At 38.8% G+C, this 16,609-nt stretch overlaps 1 protein-coding gene across 1 annotated transcript in view; it reads right to left on the bottom strand.

The window, feature by feature from the left end:
* Positions 1–4,857, bottom strand: part of LOC142143414 (cytochrome P450 2K1-like) — a 42,110-nt gene extending 37,253 nt beyond the window's left edge. Inside the window, exons 1-2 of the mRNA XM_075201247.1 lie at positions 4,594–4,857; positions 2,878–3,040 (exon numbers count right to left, since the gene is read on the bottom strand). Of these exons, the coding sequence (XP_075057348.1) occupies positions 2,878–3,040; positions 4,594–4,785 (355 nt within the window). The 5' untranslated portion in view covers positions 4,786–4,857. The remainder of the gene's footprint in view (positions 1–2,877; positions 3,041–4,593) is intronic.
* Positions 4,858–16,609: the final 11,752 nt, after the last annotated feature.

Here is a 16,609-nt window from a genome sequence, read left to right as displayed (position 1 = left end):
ACATTGATATAAAATAACGTTGAAGTGGTGTAGAAGACTGTAGTGCACGGAGGCAGCGGATAGGAATCAGCAACCAGTCATGATGATAAAGTTGATGGTAGAAGTGGTATGGAACCACAGTAGTAGAAGTGGTTTGGAAACCACAGGAATCAGCAGCACTGAATACACAAGTAATACAGGAACACCTTCAGAGACTCATGAGGAATGAGACTCCAAGATCAGGCAACGTGGTAGTGACCACAGGTGCTTAATATAGGGAGGTTGCCTGATCTGCCAATTAAGTTAAAGGGGTATACACTGAAGTATAGAAAAGGGCTGCGCATGCGCAGACCCTCAGGATGGTGGACGGCCACGGTTCCTAAATGTCCGGGAAGAGGCACTCACGGTCCGGTGAGTGACACTGAGCATGATGCCAATCGAATTGAGGAGTGAGTGTCCTTAGCCAAGGTAAACCCAAAATAATAGGGTTAATGGACTTCGGGAGAACCAGGAATTTAATCCATTCCGAATAGAGAGCTCCTACCATCAGCCAAACAGGAACGGTGAGCCATTGGAGACTCGGTTTCAATCTACTGCAGTGAGCGTCAAAGGCTAAAGCAAAGATCTAGTACTCTAACGGAGCTGCAAGACCAAAACTCGAGGATATGAAGTTTCCCGCGGATCCTGAGTCCACAAAGGCAGACAAAGGTTGAGGACCGTCAGAGGAATGAGAATAATGGCATGAGAAATTTGTATTCTTTCTGGAAACAGGGAGAAGAGGACTGGGATACTAGGCTAACCGACCTGTAATCACCTGGGAGGTGGCGTTTCCCGGTTTCTTGGGACAAATGGAGAGAAGATGTCCAGGATCTCCACAATAGAGTTATAACCGTTTCTTCAGTCGTCTATCTCTTTCTTCAGGAGATAGTCGTGAATGACCAATTTGCATGGGTTTCTTCACGGAGAGAGCAGGAGATTGAAATTGAGGTGCAAGGCACGGAAAGGATCGGCGACCCCGTTCTCGTTCCTGTGTGCGTTACACTTTGATACACAAAGAAATTAGATCAAACAATCTAAAAGGCAGATCTCGTGATGCTAACTCATCCTTTATTCTGTCATTCAAGTCTTGCCAGAAGGTAGCAGTAAGTGCCTCATCATTCCAACGAAGTTCAGATGCTAGTTTCCGGAATTGGACCGCGTACTGACTTGCCGAGAGAGTTCCCTGACGAAGGATTAAAAGACCAGTAGATGCAGAGGAAACACCCTGCGGAAGCTTTCTCTAAAGGTCACAGAATTCTGGAGCAGCGGATCATCACGTTCCCACAATGGAGATGCCCAGGAAAGGCCTTGGCCTGAAAGGAGGGACATTATATAGGCCACCTTAATTCTGTTTGAAGAAAAGCTTTTAAGTGCAAGTTGAAACTGTATGGTGCACTGATTAAGGAATCCGCCGCACTTATTTGGATCGCTATCATATTTCTCTGGATGTGGTATACACAACCCATGGGTGCTTGCAGAACTGGTAGAGCTAGCGGAGGCAGAGAGAGTAGTAGCAGTTTCTAATCAAGAAGGGACCACAAGGGGTACGGAAAATGACCCTTGAAGGGTGTCCAGGCAGGAGACCACACCCACGATGCACTGTAGAAGTTGGGCCTGATTGGTGTCTTACTGGTTCCACACGTTGGGCCAAGTGTAAAAGAAGATCCCGGGCCGAAGGTTCATCCTGTGTACTCATGGCCAGAGTATGCTGACATGTTACTGACTTTTGAGGATCCACTGACTGATATTGGCGCAATTAAACAGGGAGACATGGAGTCTAATGCACCCGCGGTAGTCACCAGGGCCCCCCACAAGAAGGTATGGGCTTGGCTGCGTGAGGTGCGCAGGTCATGCTTTTCCAAGTTAGTTATCAGTGCAGCAGGAGAGAACCAGAATAGTTGTACGGTCCAGGTCAGATGACAAACGATAGTGCAGTACTTAAGGGAAATCCAGAGGGAATGTCAGAAGCAAGCTCGAGGTCAGAATCCAGATATCAACACAGCCAAATCGCAAGACAAGAGAGTGGTCTGGGATGAGCCAGGAGTCAGGAACCAATGAAGCAAATGCAGGAACAAGGGAGCAGGATACAGGACGCCGGTGGTGGTGAAACCAATACTCTGGCACCAGACTTAAGGAGGAAGGTGCCTTAAGTATGAAAGTGTGGGCCCTGATAGGAGGAATGAGATTTCGGCAATCAGATGCACTTGACCGCCGACTGGCCAGCGAAAGAAACGTCCTGTTGCCTAGCATTGGGACGCTGACCTACTGTGCATAATCACGTACCCGGAATTACGTCCCATTGCTAGGCAACAGGATGCGGCTTAGCAGATGAGACAGGTGTCATCCTCGGCACTAAAGGACAGTGCGGAGATGGCACCTGACACCAAGCCAACAGTCCGGTCACATCCGGGAACATGCTTAGGCCTGAAAGTGGTAAGAAGATGTCTGCTCACACAAGCCAATTGCGTTCATATGCTGATTGCAAATTAAAAAATGCCCATTGATGATCCCAATGATCAAAATTGTTCAATTTCCACTTTTACTCCTATATGTCGTTTACTGCAGCTAAAATTGACCATTGACTAATTTTTTAGATTACTGTTTAACAATTGGCCACATATGCAACCATTACCTGTAATGTGGTGAGTTTTTTATGGATCATCTTTTTTATGGACGTCATCTCATAGAACCCTTTTTATGCTATACTATGACTATATTCACCAGTTCAGCTCTGTGGGATCAGACATTTAACTTACAACACTGTAACTGCTTCTCTAAGGCTTAACTGGGAGGATTATGTAATTCCTCTCAAACATAATAGTTGTACATCAGAATATAATCAATGTATCAAGGAAGTACCGCATCCCAGGTGAATAGCTTCAAATATAGGTATGTGAGGTCTTTCAGAGAATTCCTCAGCATAATCCACAAGAGCCCTCTTGACGGTCTCATATCCAGACAACACCACCATTTTTACACTGCCCATTTTAACGCTGAACACTGGACCATATTGTTTTGAGAGCTGGAATTAAACAGAAACCAAAATTTAATCAGGAAATTTAAAATCAAGCATTACGTGTATTACTAAAAGCAAAAATAACACCTTTGGATGAGTAGTGTGAATGTTTAATGTCTGTACAAAGTGGATATAAATAAGTGCATTGCTTATTGCAGACAGTACTTAGACTTTTTTAAAAAGCAAAAAACAAGTAAAAAAATTATTTAAAACTAAAAGAGTAACTTTTTGGGAATTTAGAAGAACCAAAATTACACCATCATTATAGGGAAGATACACAAATGAAGGGGCTGATCTCTTAACGTCATTCCACAGTATGCTTTCTACCAACCGCTCCAGTCAATCTGATTCATCTTTAATTACAAAGTTTAAAATCATTGATGTGTTCTTGTTAAATTCCAAAATAAATAGTGATTTACAGAAATATCATCTCATCTAGAGTTGCACAGAAGTCCATTTGCTCCACGTAAAAATGCACTTTGATAAACAGTGCATTTGTCACAATTTGCACCTGAATTTAGATATTTACATGTCTTGCCATTGCATCCCCTTGCAGATCAGGGGCATTCACATACAGGTACGGTAAGGGCCTATAACACATCCCTTTGATATACGCCATAGTCAGAGTTAAAATAATCTTTAGATGTGCCTTTTAAGAGGTGTGTCTTTTGCGTGTTCATAAGTCTGTATTGTTACACCTGCTAAAATCAATCACTAGCGCTATACTGGCTAGGTTTTTTCCCACTAAAGCTGTTGGAAATTAGCATGTGGTCTTCCTGGTAAGTGTTAACCAACACCAGGCTACACAAGTTGGACTGATCACACTATAAGGAGTAGGCAGAAACCCACAGCATAGGTTCTCCCTGTGTGGGGCCATATTCTATATGTGAAAGCAGTCTGCAAAACTTTCCACCCCCCACCTCCAAAAGACTGTCTTCCAGCCCTGGGGCTGCTCCTGTCGCCTCTGGGCTTTGGTTACTGGGATAATGTAAACAAAAAATCGGGTAACTGGAGTTGCAACTTTGTCACCAATGTGGTCTCAGTATAATGGGATCGGGGGTCACTTAGATCCCTCACTCATTACACTAATATATAAGAAAATGAAACTCACACACAAAGTGGTAAAACAACTATTGAAGTAAAATCACCCCAAACCACTATATTATTATTTTTTTGAAATAAATAAAAGTATTACTAAAAAGTAAAATGTTCTTCTGTGCCATAGTCCAGAATGAATAAAATTCGTCATCATTACATGCCAGGTGTCATATTAACACTTGCTGCATCTGGAAAACAGCTCTTTAGTATCGATACCCCTTGACATAAGCTCAATCAGGAAAAAGTAATAATAGTCATCACCCACCAAAAAACAATGGCAAATTATCATAGGAAATGTATAAACACTTGCCAAAAAAAAGTTGAGCAAAACATATCCATCTTTTATTCAAGAAGAATGTTACAAAAAATGCAGTGTATCACTATTACAGTAATTGTTACGTTATAATTGCCTTTATCAAATAATAGAAAGCCTTAGAGATGATCAAATGTATAAAAGTTACCTCCATAAGACTTTCATTGGGTTTCTTGAGACTTATGATGTGCAGATTTCCAATCACTGGCAAAGTCCTGGGACCTGTAGGAAAGTTCTTGATTGAAGCATCAGATGTCCACAGTGTAAAATGTTTAAAAATGTATAAAATAGCTATAAACAATAGCACATATATTGTTAATGCAGACAATTGACAATCCATTATTTGTGTTTTTGGAAATGTACGAGAGAAAAAAAAGAGTCTTGCTTTCAGGAGATATCTGTACTCTGAAGGTCTATTACACTGTCAATGCTATCATATTTTTGACAAGCCTCCAGATAATATAGGAGATAGTCCAAAAATGACTAACGTGTACTAGTAAGTTAATAAGTTATGAACTCATGAGACTATGAGTGCTTTAGAAATACCTCTGTAACTAGAAGCAGAGGGGAAACTATGAATTTTTAACAATCTCAAATGTAATATTTGAACAGAGTGGACTTTCTGTGCCCAAAAATACGTCACAAATATGGTACAGTGGGGATAGAGTGCAGAGTATCCCTGTTTTCTGTCTATACAATGTGGGCAACCCCCTCTTGCACCTCAGTCTGTACATGGTGAGTGCAGAGGATCTACATCTGTTTTTGTTTATACAATGTAAGTCTCATAACTCTTGCATCTCATTCTTTACATGAATTAATTTCAACTTGTGTCCGGTGAGTCCCAGGTCTCTCATGGCTGCTAGTCCTTGGGAAAGACTTGCCTTTAAAAGCTGTCTGCAGGTTAGCCTTAAGCCCAGATAAAATAGCATAGCATTTGATCATGTTAGGACTGACCAGAATGGGAAGACTTTGGTGTGAGTTGGTCAGCTTAACATATATTGCCATATGTGGAACTAGGATTCCCTGTTTTTAATATAGAAAAGTATTTAGTACAGCATTAATTATGTGTTTGGAAAGTGTATCAGAGTGTAACAGAGTATGCCTGTTTTTAGTCTATACAGTAGGGATAGATGTTTTTTTTTTAACATGTGGTTGACAAGATTTAGGGAACTAATTATGACTAAGTGCCAATTTCTCATGTTAATTTTCATTTCCTAAGTAATGACAACAAATCAATTAATTTTTCTATTTATTAAAATTGATTAGCTGGGGAGGCAGCTTCAATAAAAGCCTTTCCTAGCGAATAATCTATAGTAAAGTGATGGCATTAACTACCGTGATCCATCTCCAAAGCTACTTTGTTTATTTTTACCCAATGAGATGACCTGGTTCACGGAAATAAGATAAAATCAATATATGAAATAAAGGGACTAGCCATCAACCGTAGGACAAAATGAACCACACACATGTGATATTGCGGATGTAAATAAAGCGATACAGTGTATAGTCCTTGTTTTTCCACTGTATTTTGGAACAAAAAAAGCTTTTTTTTAGTAACATATTTTTTTTAAAAAAAACCATAGCTCCCAAAAATATTGTCATCCCCATTATAAATATTTGGGGAAGTCTCCCCTGGCATCACTGAGCCACTTTCTGTAATGCCCAACAAGGTTGGAGACCACTTGTTAAGGGATATTTTACTACTCCTAGATGATGAACATTTCCAATTACCAGATATTTTGGCTGTTGCTTGTGGACTGCCCTCTTTAATTCAAACATACCACAGGTTTTCAATTGGGTTTAAATCTGAAGACCGAAAGGACAATTGCAAAACTTTGAATTTGTGTTTCTGCAACCAAATTTTGATGTGTGTTTGGGATCATTTTGCTGAAAGCTCCACCAATGACCAAATTTCAGCCTTCTGAAAACGTCAAACAGACTTTGGCTAAAATAGAGTGGAATTCATTATGCCATTGATTTTTGCAAGAACCCCTGAACCACTAGCAGCAAAACAACCCATATCACACGATTCCATTTGTAGGTCCAATGACATTTTGCATAGTTCAGGTTCTGGTACTCTTCCAAAAGTCTTCTGGTCATGAAGGTGGCATCTGACAGTGGATTTTGCTGTTTTTAAACCCCAAGATTCAACTAAACTGTGCAGTTCTGAAACTGAAGTTTGGATTTGTCATTACCTCTCTTACCATCCTCCCCATTAAATGAGGGTAGTATGCTTACACATTCTCTTTCTGGAAAAAAACTGTTTCATGTTTTCCTTGCTCTTTTATTGTCACTCTGATTGTGCGTAATGGGAATTTCAGCTTACTGCAATTCGTTGTACAACCATTTTCTGATTGTTGCTGGCCAACAACATTCTATCTTAATTTAATTGCCAACTTTCCAACTTTTAGCCATGTTGATGGATAGCAAAGGGATTTTAGATATGTGTAACCTCATATTTATAACCCAGGAAAACAAGGAATTGTTTTATATGGGCAGCACGGTGGTTAAGCGGTTAGCACTTCTGCCTCACAGCGCCAGGGTCACGAGTTCAATTCCCGACCATGGCCTTATCTATGTGGAGTTTGTATGTTCTCCCCGTGTTTGCGTGGGTTTCCTCCGGTTGCTCCGGTTTCCTCCCACACTCCAAAAACATACTGGTAGGTTTATTGGCTGCTATCAAAATTTACCCTAGTCTCTCTCTCTCTGTCTGTCTCTGTCTGTGTGTATGTTAGGGAATTTAGACTGTAAGCTCCAATCGGGCAGGGACTGATGTGAATGAGTTCTCTGTACAGCGCTGCGAAATCAGTGGTGCTATATAAATAAATGGTGATGATGATGATGATATATATATATATATATATATATATATATATATATATATGTGTGTATATGTATATATATACTTACTATATAGACAAAATTTGGTCACACCTGTTAAGTATTGAATTGAGGTTTTTCAATCAGACCTGTTGCCAGAGGTACCTAGCCATGCAATCTCCATTTGCAAACATTTGGGATACAGAATGGGTTATTCTGAAGAGCTCAGTGACTTCAAGCATGGTATTGTGATAGGATGCCACCTTTGCAATAAGAGGGTTTGTGAAGTTTCATTCCTGCTGGATATTGCACAGTGAACTGTAAGTGATATTATTAGAAAGTGGATGCATTTAGGAGCAACACCAACTCAGCCATGAAGCAGAAGACCACGCAAAATCACAGAGCAGGGTCAACAACTACTAAGATGCATGGTGAGTAAAAGTTGACAATGCTCTGCTGATTCCATAGCTGAAGAGTTCCAAACTTCCATTGGCATTAATCTAAGCACAAAAACTGTGCGGTGGGAGCTTAATGGAATGAGTTTCCATGGCCGAGCAGCTGCATGCAAGCCTCACATCACCAACACCAATGCCAAGTGTTGGATGGAGTGATGTAAAGCATACTAACACTGGACTGTGGAGCAGTGGAAACTTGTTCTGTGGAGTGATGAATCACGCTTCTCTGTTTGGCCATCAGATTGGCGAGTCTGGGTTTGGCGGATGCCAGGAGACTGTTACATGCCTGACTTCATTATGTCAACTGTGAAGGTTGGTGGAGAAGAGATAATGGCATGGGGATGTTTTTCAGGGTTTGGGCTAGGCCCCTTATCTCCAGTGGCAAGTCAAATGCTTCAGCATACCAAGCCATTTTGGACAATGCTATGCTTCCAACTTTGGGGCTAACAGTTTGGGGAAGGCCCTTTTCTATTACAACATGACAGTGCATATCATCCAAAAAATAGGGGGAGAAGAGGGGGGAAGGGGATAAGGAAATGTGTATACAGGGCACTCTTTTACCGTACATAATATAATAAGTTTCTGTTAAGATTTATATCTTTATTACATGAATTCAATTAGCAAAATATTAAAAACACTATGTGATTGAACATACTAACCTATGACATAAGGTGAACAAACTGTTAAAAAGTAGTAATAATACTACTATGCTGTCTCACTGCATTCTATATAATTTTTGATAATAGCATATGCGTATTATGATGTTCATGCATACTATATACGTCTGTTATTTCTCAACATGTATAAACATTGAGGTCCCGTTAAATATAGGGTCAAAACCTATAGTCCTGGTATATTAGGGTGTATAGACTGAGGAGCCCTATGTCCTACTACTCTGTGAGCATCCTTGTGAAGCCTGTATACTCGCTCCTGTTGGAGGATCACTATATAATCAGGAGAACTGAATAATTCAGCTATTATGGTGTGATAATATATATATTCACCACCATTGAACTCTATCCTGTGTAGTAGATTTCTAAGTGCCAGGCTTCGCCTAACAGCTAGTATCCAAATTACCACTATATATCTACTATCAAATGCACATCATGGCGTGATGTACCTAATATCATGAGTTACTAATAGATATTGTAGGCTCCCTCAGACTAAACAAAGTAATACAGCTATATATCAGTTGTTAGATACGTGCCGTAACATGGGGTATCTAATATCGTGTGATGTTAAAAGATGTTGTAAAATTACCCAGACCAAGTAGAGAAATATTGAACCTGATCCCTTAGGTTAGTATAATGGAGTGCTACAAGGCATAACGTTTAACTTTAATCATCAGATAAACCGTTCGAAATTCGATACTATGATATCTGGCATGCCTCATAAACTATATCCCTTACTCCTTTGGCTATGCTGCTATTGAATTGACTGTGATAAGCCCATTGACTCGTTGCAGCATAGTTTGTTTCACACTGTGATCATTTCCCCCGGACTGTCCGGGTAGAGTGTTATTCAGGGCTTGATACTGAATGGTTATTTAATTTAATTATATTATCAGATGTAGTAGCATGAAATGTTTGGTAGTATTCCAGGCTCTCTCAATCTGGTTTGGTTGTTATAAAGCCAGACCCCTTGTATCCCCTTTCCCCTTCAGTTATGCTGCCATGAGATTAATTATAGTAAACCCATTAGCAGCTATGCTGGAGACTGATTGCGGCGTGGGTAATCTTACACTATAATGATTTGTCCCAAGCTGTCTATAAGGGGTGTCACGCTAGACACAATATAGCTATATGATAATAGTATAATCTGTCTAAAATGCTGTACTTTGTAATCCCGCTAGTATAAAGAAAGGAGGACTGGTTATAGGTTTGAAACAGATAATTTTAAAAGAACATGTGAAGACAGTGAGCTCAGCTGAACGCCAACGCGCGTTTCGCTAAGAGCTTTATCAAGGCAACCCGATGCGAGGCAACGATAGGCTATTTAAGCGTGTAACCACGCCCCTAAATGACGTCACACCTATTCCCAGTCTGGGCTCCGTTCGTAATTGAGCCAATCATAGTTAATTCCTCCTATCACGTGGTCCAACTAAAGAACGAGCCCTTAAACTGGTCTGATTCTAGGGGGGAACTATAGTAACCACTTAAACAATAAACTAGTATCAGTAGTCTCTTATGATATCTATACATCCATTCATAATGTGTGTACTCAGCGGCATAATTAGTATGTTACCTTTATCTGTCTTTTAAGCTGTGTATATACACTATATACACAGCTTAAAAGACAGATAAAGGTAACATACTAATTATGCCGCTGAGTACACACATTATGAATGGATGTATAGATATCATAAGAGACTACTGATACTAGTTTATTGTTTAAGTGGTTACTATAGTTCCCCCCTAGAATCAGACCAGTTTAAGGGCTCGTTCTTTAGTTGGACCACGTGATAGGAGGAATTAACTATGATTGGCTCAATTACGAACGGAGCCCAGACTGGGAATAGGTGTGACGTCATTTAGGGGCGTGGTTACACGCTTAAATAGCCTATCGTTGCCTCGCATCGGGTTGCCTTGATAAAGCTCTTAGCGAAACGCGCGTTGGCGTTCAGCTGAGCTCACTGTCTTCACATGTTCTTTTAAAATTATCTGTTTCAAACCTATAACCAGTCCTCCTTTCTTTATACTAGCGGGGTTACAAAGTACAGCATTTTAGACAGATTATACTATTATCATATAGCTATATTGTGTCTAGCGTGACACCCCTTATAGACAGCTTGGGACAAATCATTATAGTGTAAGATTACCCACGCCACAATCAGTCTCCAGCATAGCTGCTAATGGGTTTACTATAATTAATCTCATGGCAGCATAACTGAAGGGGAAAGGGGATACAAGGGGTCTGGCTTTATAACAACCAAGCCAGATTGAGAGAGCCTGGAATACTACCAAACATTTCATGCTACTACATCTGATAATATAATTAAATTAAATAAACATTCAGTATCAAGCCCTGAATAACACTCTACCCGGACAGTCCGGGGGAAATGATCACAGTGTGAAACAAACTATGCTGCAACGAGTCAATGGGCTTATCACAGTCAATTCAATAGCAGCATAGCCAAAGGAGTAAGGGATATAGTTTATGAGGCATGCCAGATATCATAGTATCGAATTTCGAACGGTTTATCTGATGATTAAAGTTAAACATTATGCCTTGTAGCACTCCATTATACTAACCTAAGGGATCAGGTTCAATATTTCTCTACTTGGTCTGGGTAATTTTACAACATCTTTTAACATCACACGATATTAGATACCCCATGTTACGGCACGTATCTAACAACTGATATATAGCTGTATTACTTTGTTTAGTCTGAGGGAGCCTACAATATCTATTAGTAACTCATGATATTAGGTACATCACGCCATGATGTGCATTTGATAGTAGATATATAGTGGTAATTTGGATACTAGCTGTTAGGCGAAGCCTGGCACTTAGAAATCTACTACACAGGATAGAGTTCAATGGTGGTGAATATATATATTATCACACCATAATAGCTGAATTATTCAGTTCTCCTGATTATATAGTGATCCTCCAACAGGAGCGAGTATACAGGCTTCACAAGATGCTCACAGAGTAGTAGGACATAGGGCTCCTCAGTCTATACACCCTAATATACCAGGACTATAGGTTTTGACCCTATATTTAACGGGACCTCAATGTTTATACATGTTGAGAAATAACAGACGTATATAGTATGCATGAACATCATAATACGTATATGCTATTATCAAAAATTATCTAGAATGCAGTGAGACAGCATAGTAGTATTATTACTACTTTTTAACAGTTTGTTCACCTTATGTCATAGGTTAGTATGTTCAATCACATAGTGTTTTTAATATTTCGCTAATTGAATTCATGTAATAAAGATATAAATCTTAACAGAAACTTATTATATTACGTACGGTAAAAGAGTGCCCTGTATACACATTTCCTTATCCCCTTCCCCCCTCTTCTCCCCCTATTTTTTGGATGATATGTTCATATTGTGTAGGAGCACCTCCCCTAAATGAAATAAGAAGATTCTTTCGAATATCTATATTAGGGGTTTTTCTTGGTGCGGTGAAGAATGTTTCGTTCGAATTGTATATAGTGTGCTTTGACACACAATTTGTTTTCTCACCAGCACAAGAAGTATAGCATAGCTATTAATTTAATAACACAATTAATCCAATTTTGGAATAAAACTATTAACTATTATTCCCGATGGCGGCCTTTAGTGTAAGCGGTGACCTCACTATAAGACAAGAGAGATGGAAAAATAATGAAGATTTTGATTTTCTCTCGGATTTAATAACGAATGATGGTAATAGAGGGGATTGGACGCAAGATCTCCTCACATTGAGAAATTTAATGTTCAAACAGACGAAAACTTTTTGGAACAGGACGATGTTCTATAATTACACTAAGCAAAATATGGTTCCAAGAGGCCTCAGACCTAGGCTATACCCAGCTTTTGATTTGGCCAATGAGGGTTTGAAAAAAGACTGGGAAAAAGCCTTAACAACATGTTCAAATGAGCTAATACAAATTCTGATAAAACATGATAGCATAATATTGGAACAATGTACTAAAGAAATAACGGCATTGGGGGAAAAATTAAAACAATATGAGAATCTTGATAGCTTCCAAAAAGCATATGTTAAATTCAAAGATGATTTGGATCAATTTGAAAAAACAGTGGAGGAAAAGAAACGTGTTAAATTCACTAGGGATCGTAATGACTATTTAAACAACACAGTCTTTAGATGGCATCTGAAAAGACCAACTAATAAGTCGGTCTCCTTTACTAGTGCCTCAGAGATGGACTCATCAGAAGGGGAGACAGGTGAATCCTCTATGTCAACCAGAGAGGACCCCACACTGAGGAGGGATTTTTTAGGGCTACGCATAAGAGATCGAGAGAGCAGCAACACTACAAAACGAGAAAGATACGCAGGGGGGGGAAGAAATACAGACAAAAAGAGGAAAGCCATGGAAGAGCAAGAGACTCCTCATACTACACGGAGGAACTACAGGAGAACGAGATATTAGATGATGAGTTGAGAATCATCAATCTTACAGATAAACATCTTAGCTCCACACATATAAAACTACTGAGTAGGGGTTTGTCCTTTTCCCCCTCACAGCCTTTTGATAGGTTTGGGTGGGAGAAGGATCTAATGCTCTTCTCGAGAAAACTCCTCTTGAAGAAATTCTTCTCGAATCAGTCCAGAAACATAGAGGGCCCTACAGAACCAAAGCTGGACATAACCAGTCCCATTTTTAACACTGAAGAAGAAATTAATGCACTCCAAATATTGGAAGAACTTGATAACGATAACCAATCATCCACTATGCCATTTGAAGTTCCCAAATTTAAGAAAAAATCTACATTTCTACCGGATATAGCTATCTGTCCACAAGTTAAGATCTTTAGAGAACTGGTCTCGCAGGATTTAGATCAACTTCTTCTTAAATCGTCTAAAAACAGATCACATAAAAACAATATCAGTAAGGATGAGAGAACAATATTAAAGGAGATTCAAATGTGGAAAGACATTATTATAAAACCCTCGGATAAGGAAGGAAATATAGTCCTCTGGCCAAAGGCACAGTATCTGAGGGAAGTCTACCGACAACTAAACGACCCAGATTGCTACCAACGCCTCATATTTAATCCAGCAGCCAATTACTTATCATCATATAATAGACTTATTAAACACACTTATGATGAAGGAGTCATTACTAAAGAGGATTATGAATTTCTGGAGGTTTTACATCCTAAAACGCCTGCCTTCTACATCCTACCCAAAGTTCATAAGAACGAACAAAATCCCCCAGGGAGACCGATTGTATCGGGAATAAATAGCCTTACTGAGAAAGCCAGTATTTATGTGGATCTTCATTTACGAAAACATGTTTTGAGCCTAGACTCTTATGTGAGAGACACGCTTGATGTACTATCGGAAATTAGCAACATTACGGTTACTGCATCTACTAAGCTGGCCTCCTTAGATGTCGAATCCTTATATTCAAATATAATACACAAACAAGGAATTAAAGCGGTACGCTATTTTTTGGATATGGAAAAACATGAGAATTTCAATGACTTCCTAATACTACTGTTGCAATTCATACTAACAAAAAATTACTTCCTGTTTGAGGAGAAATTTTTCCTTCAAATACGTGGGACGGCAATGGGGACAGCATGTGCCCCCACGTATGCAAATTTGTTTCTAGGATGGTGGGAAAGAGAACACGTCTTTAATTCTGAAAATGAAAAATATACACAGCATATCATCTTATGGCTGCGATATATTGATGATGTCTTCATATTATGGGACGGACCGAATTCCCTTTTCCATGATCTTATTACGTGTCTTAATAGAAATGATTTAAATCTAAAACTAACTTCGGAGATCAATGGTATTAAGATCAATTTCTTAGATCTCACCATTACTAAAACTGAAGATGGTAAACTCAGCACAGACATGTATAGGAAAAAAACTGCAACGAATAGTCTGCTTCACTTTACCAGTTCCCATTTTCCCCCAGTGATCAAGGGGGTCCCTAAAGGGGAACTGTTGAGAGTCAAAAGAAATTGCTCAGATGTAGAGACCTACACAGTTAGATCCAACGAATTGAAACAGAGACTATTTAATAGGGGTAACAGCAAACGTATCATTAAACAAGCTGAAAAGGCACTAATGACAAGAGATAGAGAGTCTCTCATACATACTCCACCAAAAAATAAACAACAAACAAAGTGTGTACAGACAAGGATGATAGGCACTTTCTGTACAGAATGGAAAGACATCAATAAGATCTTTCAGAAACATTGGCACGTTTTGATGCTAGATGAAGACCTGAAAAATACCCTACAAGATAGAGCATCTATAACTTGGAGGCGCTCAAAAAATTTGAGAGACAATCTGGTTCATAGCTCATTTCAAACACAACGAGAACCAATATCAGTAAGACCAAAAGGTTGCTTTATGTGTGGAACATGTAAGGCTTGTAGATATATAGTGCAGACAAAAGAATATACGGATAGATTCTCCAAGATCTGGAGGATCGATCAGTTTTTAAATTGCAATACATGCAATGTAATATACTGTTTAACCTGTACATGCCAATTACGATATGTAGGGATGACAAGTAGGCCATTCAAAAGAAGGATCCTTGAACATGTCGGTAACATAAGAAATGCAGGCAAGGATAAGACCAACATGAGGCCATTATCTACAGTAGCCAGACATTTCTATAAATTTCATAAAAGTGATCCGAGATTTCTGACAGCTTTCGCTATGGAACAGGTTAATCTGGGTCTCAGAGGAGGAGACATACATACAGAGCTCCTGAAACATGAGACTAAGAAAATATTTCTCATGGGGAGTTTAATCCCCCACGGCCTTAATGACAACAGTAACTATATGGTTTTTACCTAATTGACTCATACAAACTCAATCTAATAATGTAAACAGTATACTTGGGGAATCTAACTACCAAAAAAGAGTCTCTTACCTCTACATAAAATTTACAAATATAGGGGCCATATTTACTAATTACGTTGTGTGTAACATATGGATAATAACACATTACTGAGTCAGTAATTGATTTCTAAGTATACAATATTTTAAGTATACATAGACCATGAGACAACAAACATAGACAAAAATGTAACAAGGACTAATAATGGAAAGTCCACTTTACCTTGTTGGATATGGGTGAATGGCTATTCCTAGTTACATAATATGGTAATATATTTTTGGCTCCTATTAAGGCTAGTCCCAGAGGGAAAGGGGAATAAAAAGGATATAGTAACATCTAGATAATAGGGTCACGGTATCTATAATAATAGTATAACTGATTTAATATAGGGTAGCTACAAACTATTTCTGTCACTATATTATAACAATAAAGTCACGAATAAATTTAATAATTGAATGATCACGATACACGTTACCTTTATAGACATAGCGGTAATTATTACGAGACTATGTAGCTATGTAGTTAGACTTAAACTTTCACTTTTTCGCTTTTTTGGTTGTAGTTGGTTTAGGATAGCATCACTTTTATAATGTTTGCATAGTTTCACTTTTAAATGGTATACATAATTTAATACCTCATACAATTCACACTAGTTAATGTGGTTCATTATTAGCTACATAATGGATCAATATCATACTATAGTAATTTATATAAAATAAGCTCACCAAATGGGCCTGAAGATAAAATCCTGATGGCTCTTCTTATAATCAATCACTTTACATTTTATTATTCACTGTACAGTAATCAACACAAATTCACTCTGATAATTATTGGTGTTTATTAGTATTAGTTATACTAATATCTCCTGTTAGGAAGATAATTTGAGAACTAGATATGATACCTTTTCATTTTCATTTTATATACCCTGGGATCCCTATAACTGGGAATATGCAATTGTAGAGATTATTCACAATGACATATTGAATATACGCTTTATTATACTTACCTTAGAGACCCTATATACACAGTTTAAAAGACAGATAAAGGTAACATACTAATTATGCCGCTGAGTACACACATTATGAATGGATGTATAGATATCATAAGAGACTACTGATACTAGTTTATTGTTTAAGTGGTTACTATAGTTCCCCCCTAGAATCAGACCAGTTTAAGGGCTCGTTCTTTAGTTGGACCACGTGATAGGAGGAATTAACTATGATTGGCTCAATTACGAACGGAGCCCAGACTGGGAATAGGTGTGACGTCATTTAGGGGCGTGGTTACACGCTTAAATAGCCTATCGTTGCCTCGCATCGGGTTGCCTTGATAAAG

This window comes from Mixophyes fleayi, chromosome 3 (genome assembly GCF_038048845.1).
Source record: "Mixophyes fleayi isolate aMixFle1 chromosome 3, aMixFle1.hap1, whole genome shotgun sequence".
Taxonomy (NCBI): Eukaryota; Metazoa; Chordata; class Amphibia; order Anura; family Limnodynastidae; genus Mixophyes; species Mixophyes fleayi.
Note: the sequence above shows the minus strand (reverse complement) of the source record. Positions and strands in the feature narration are given on the sequence as shown.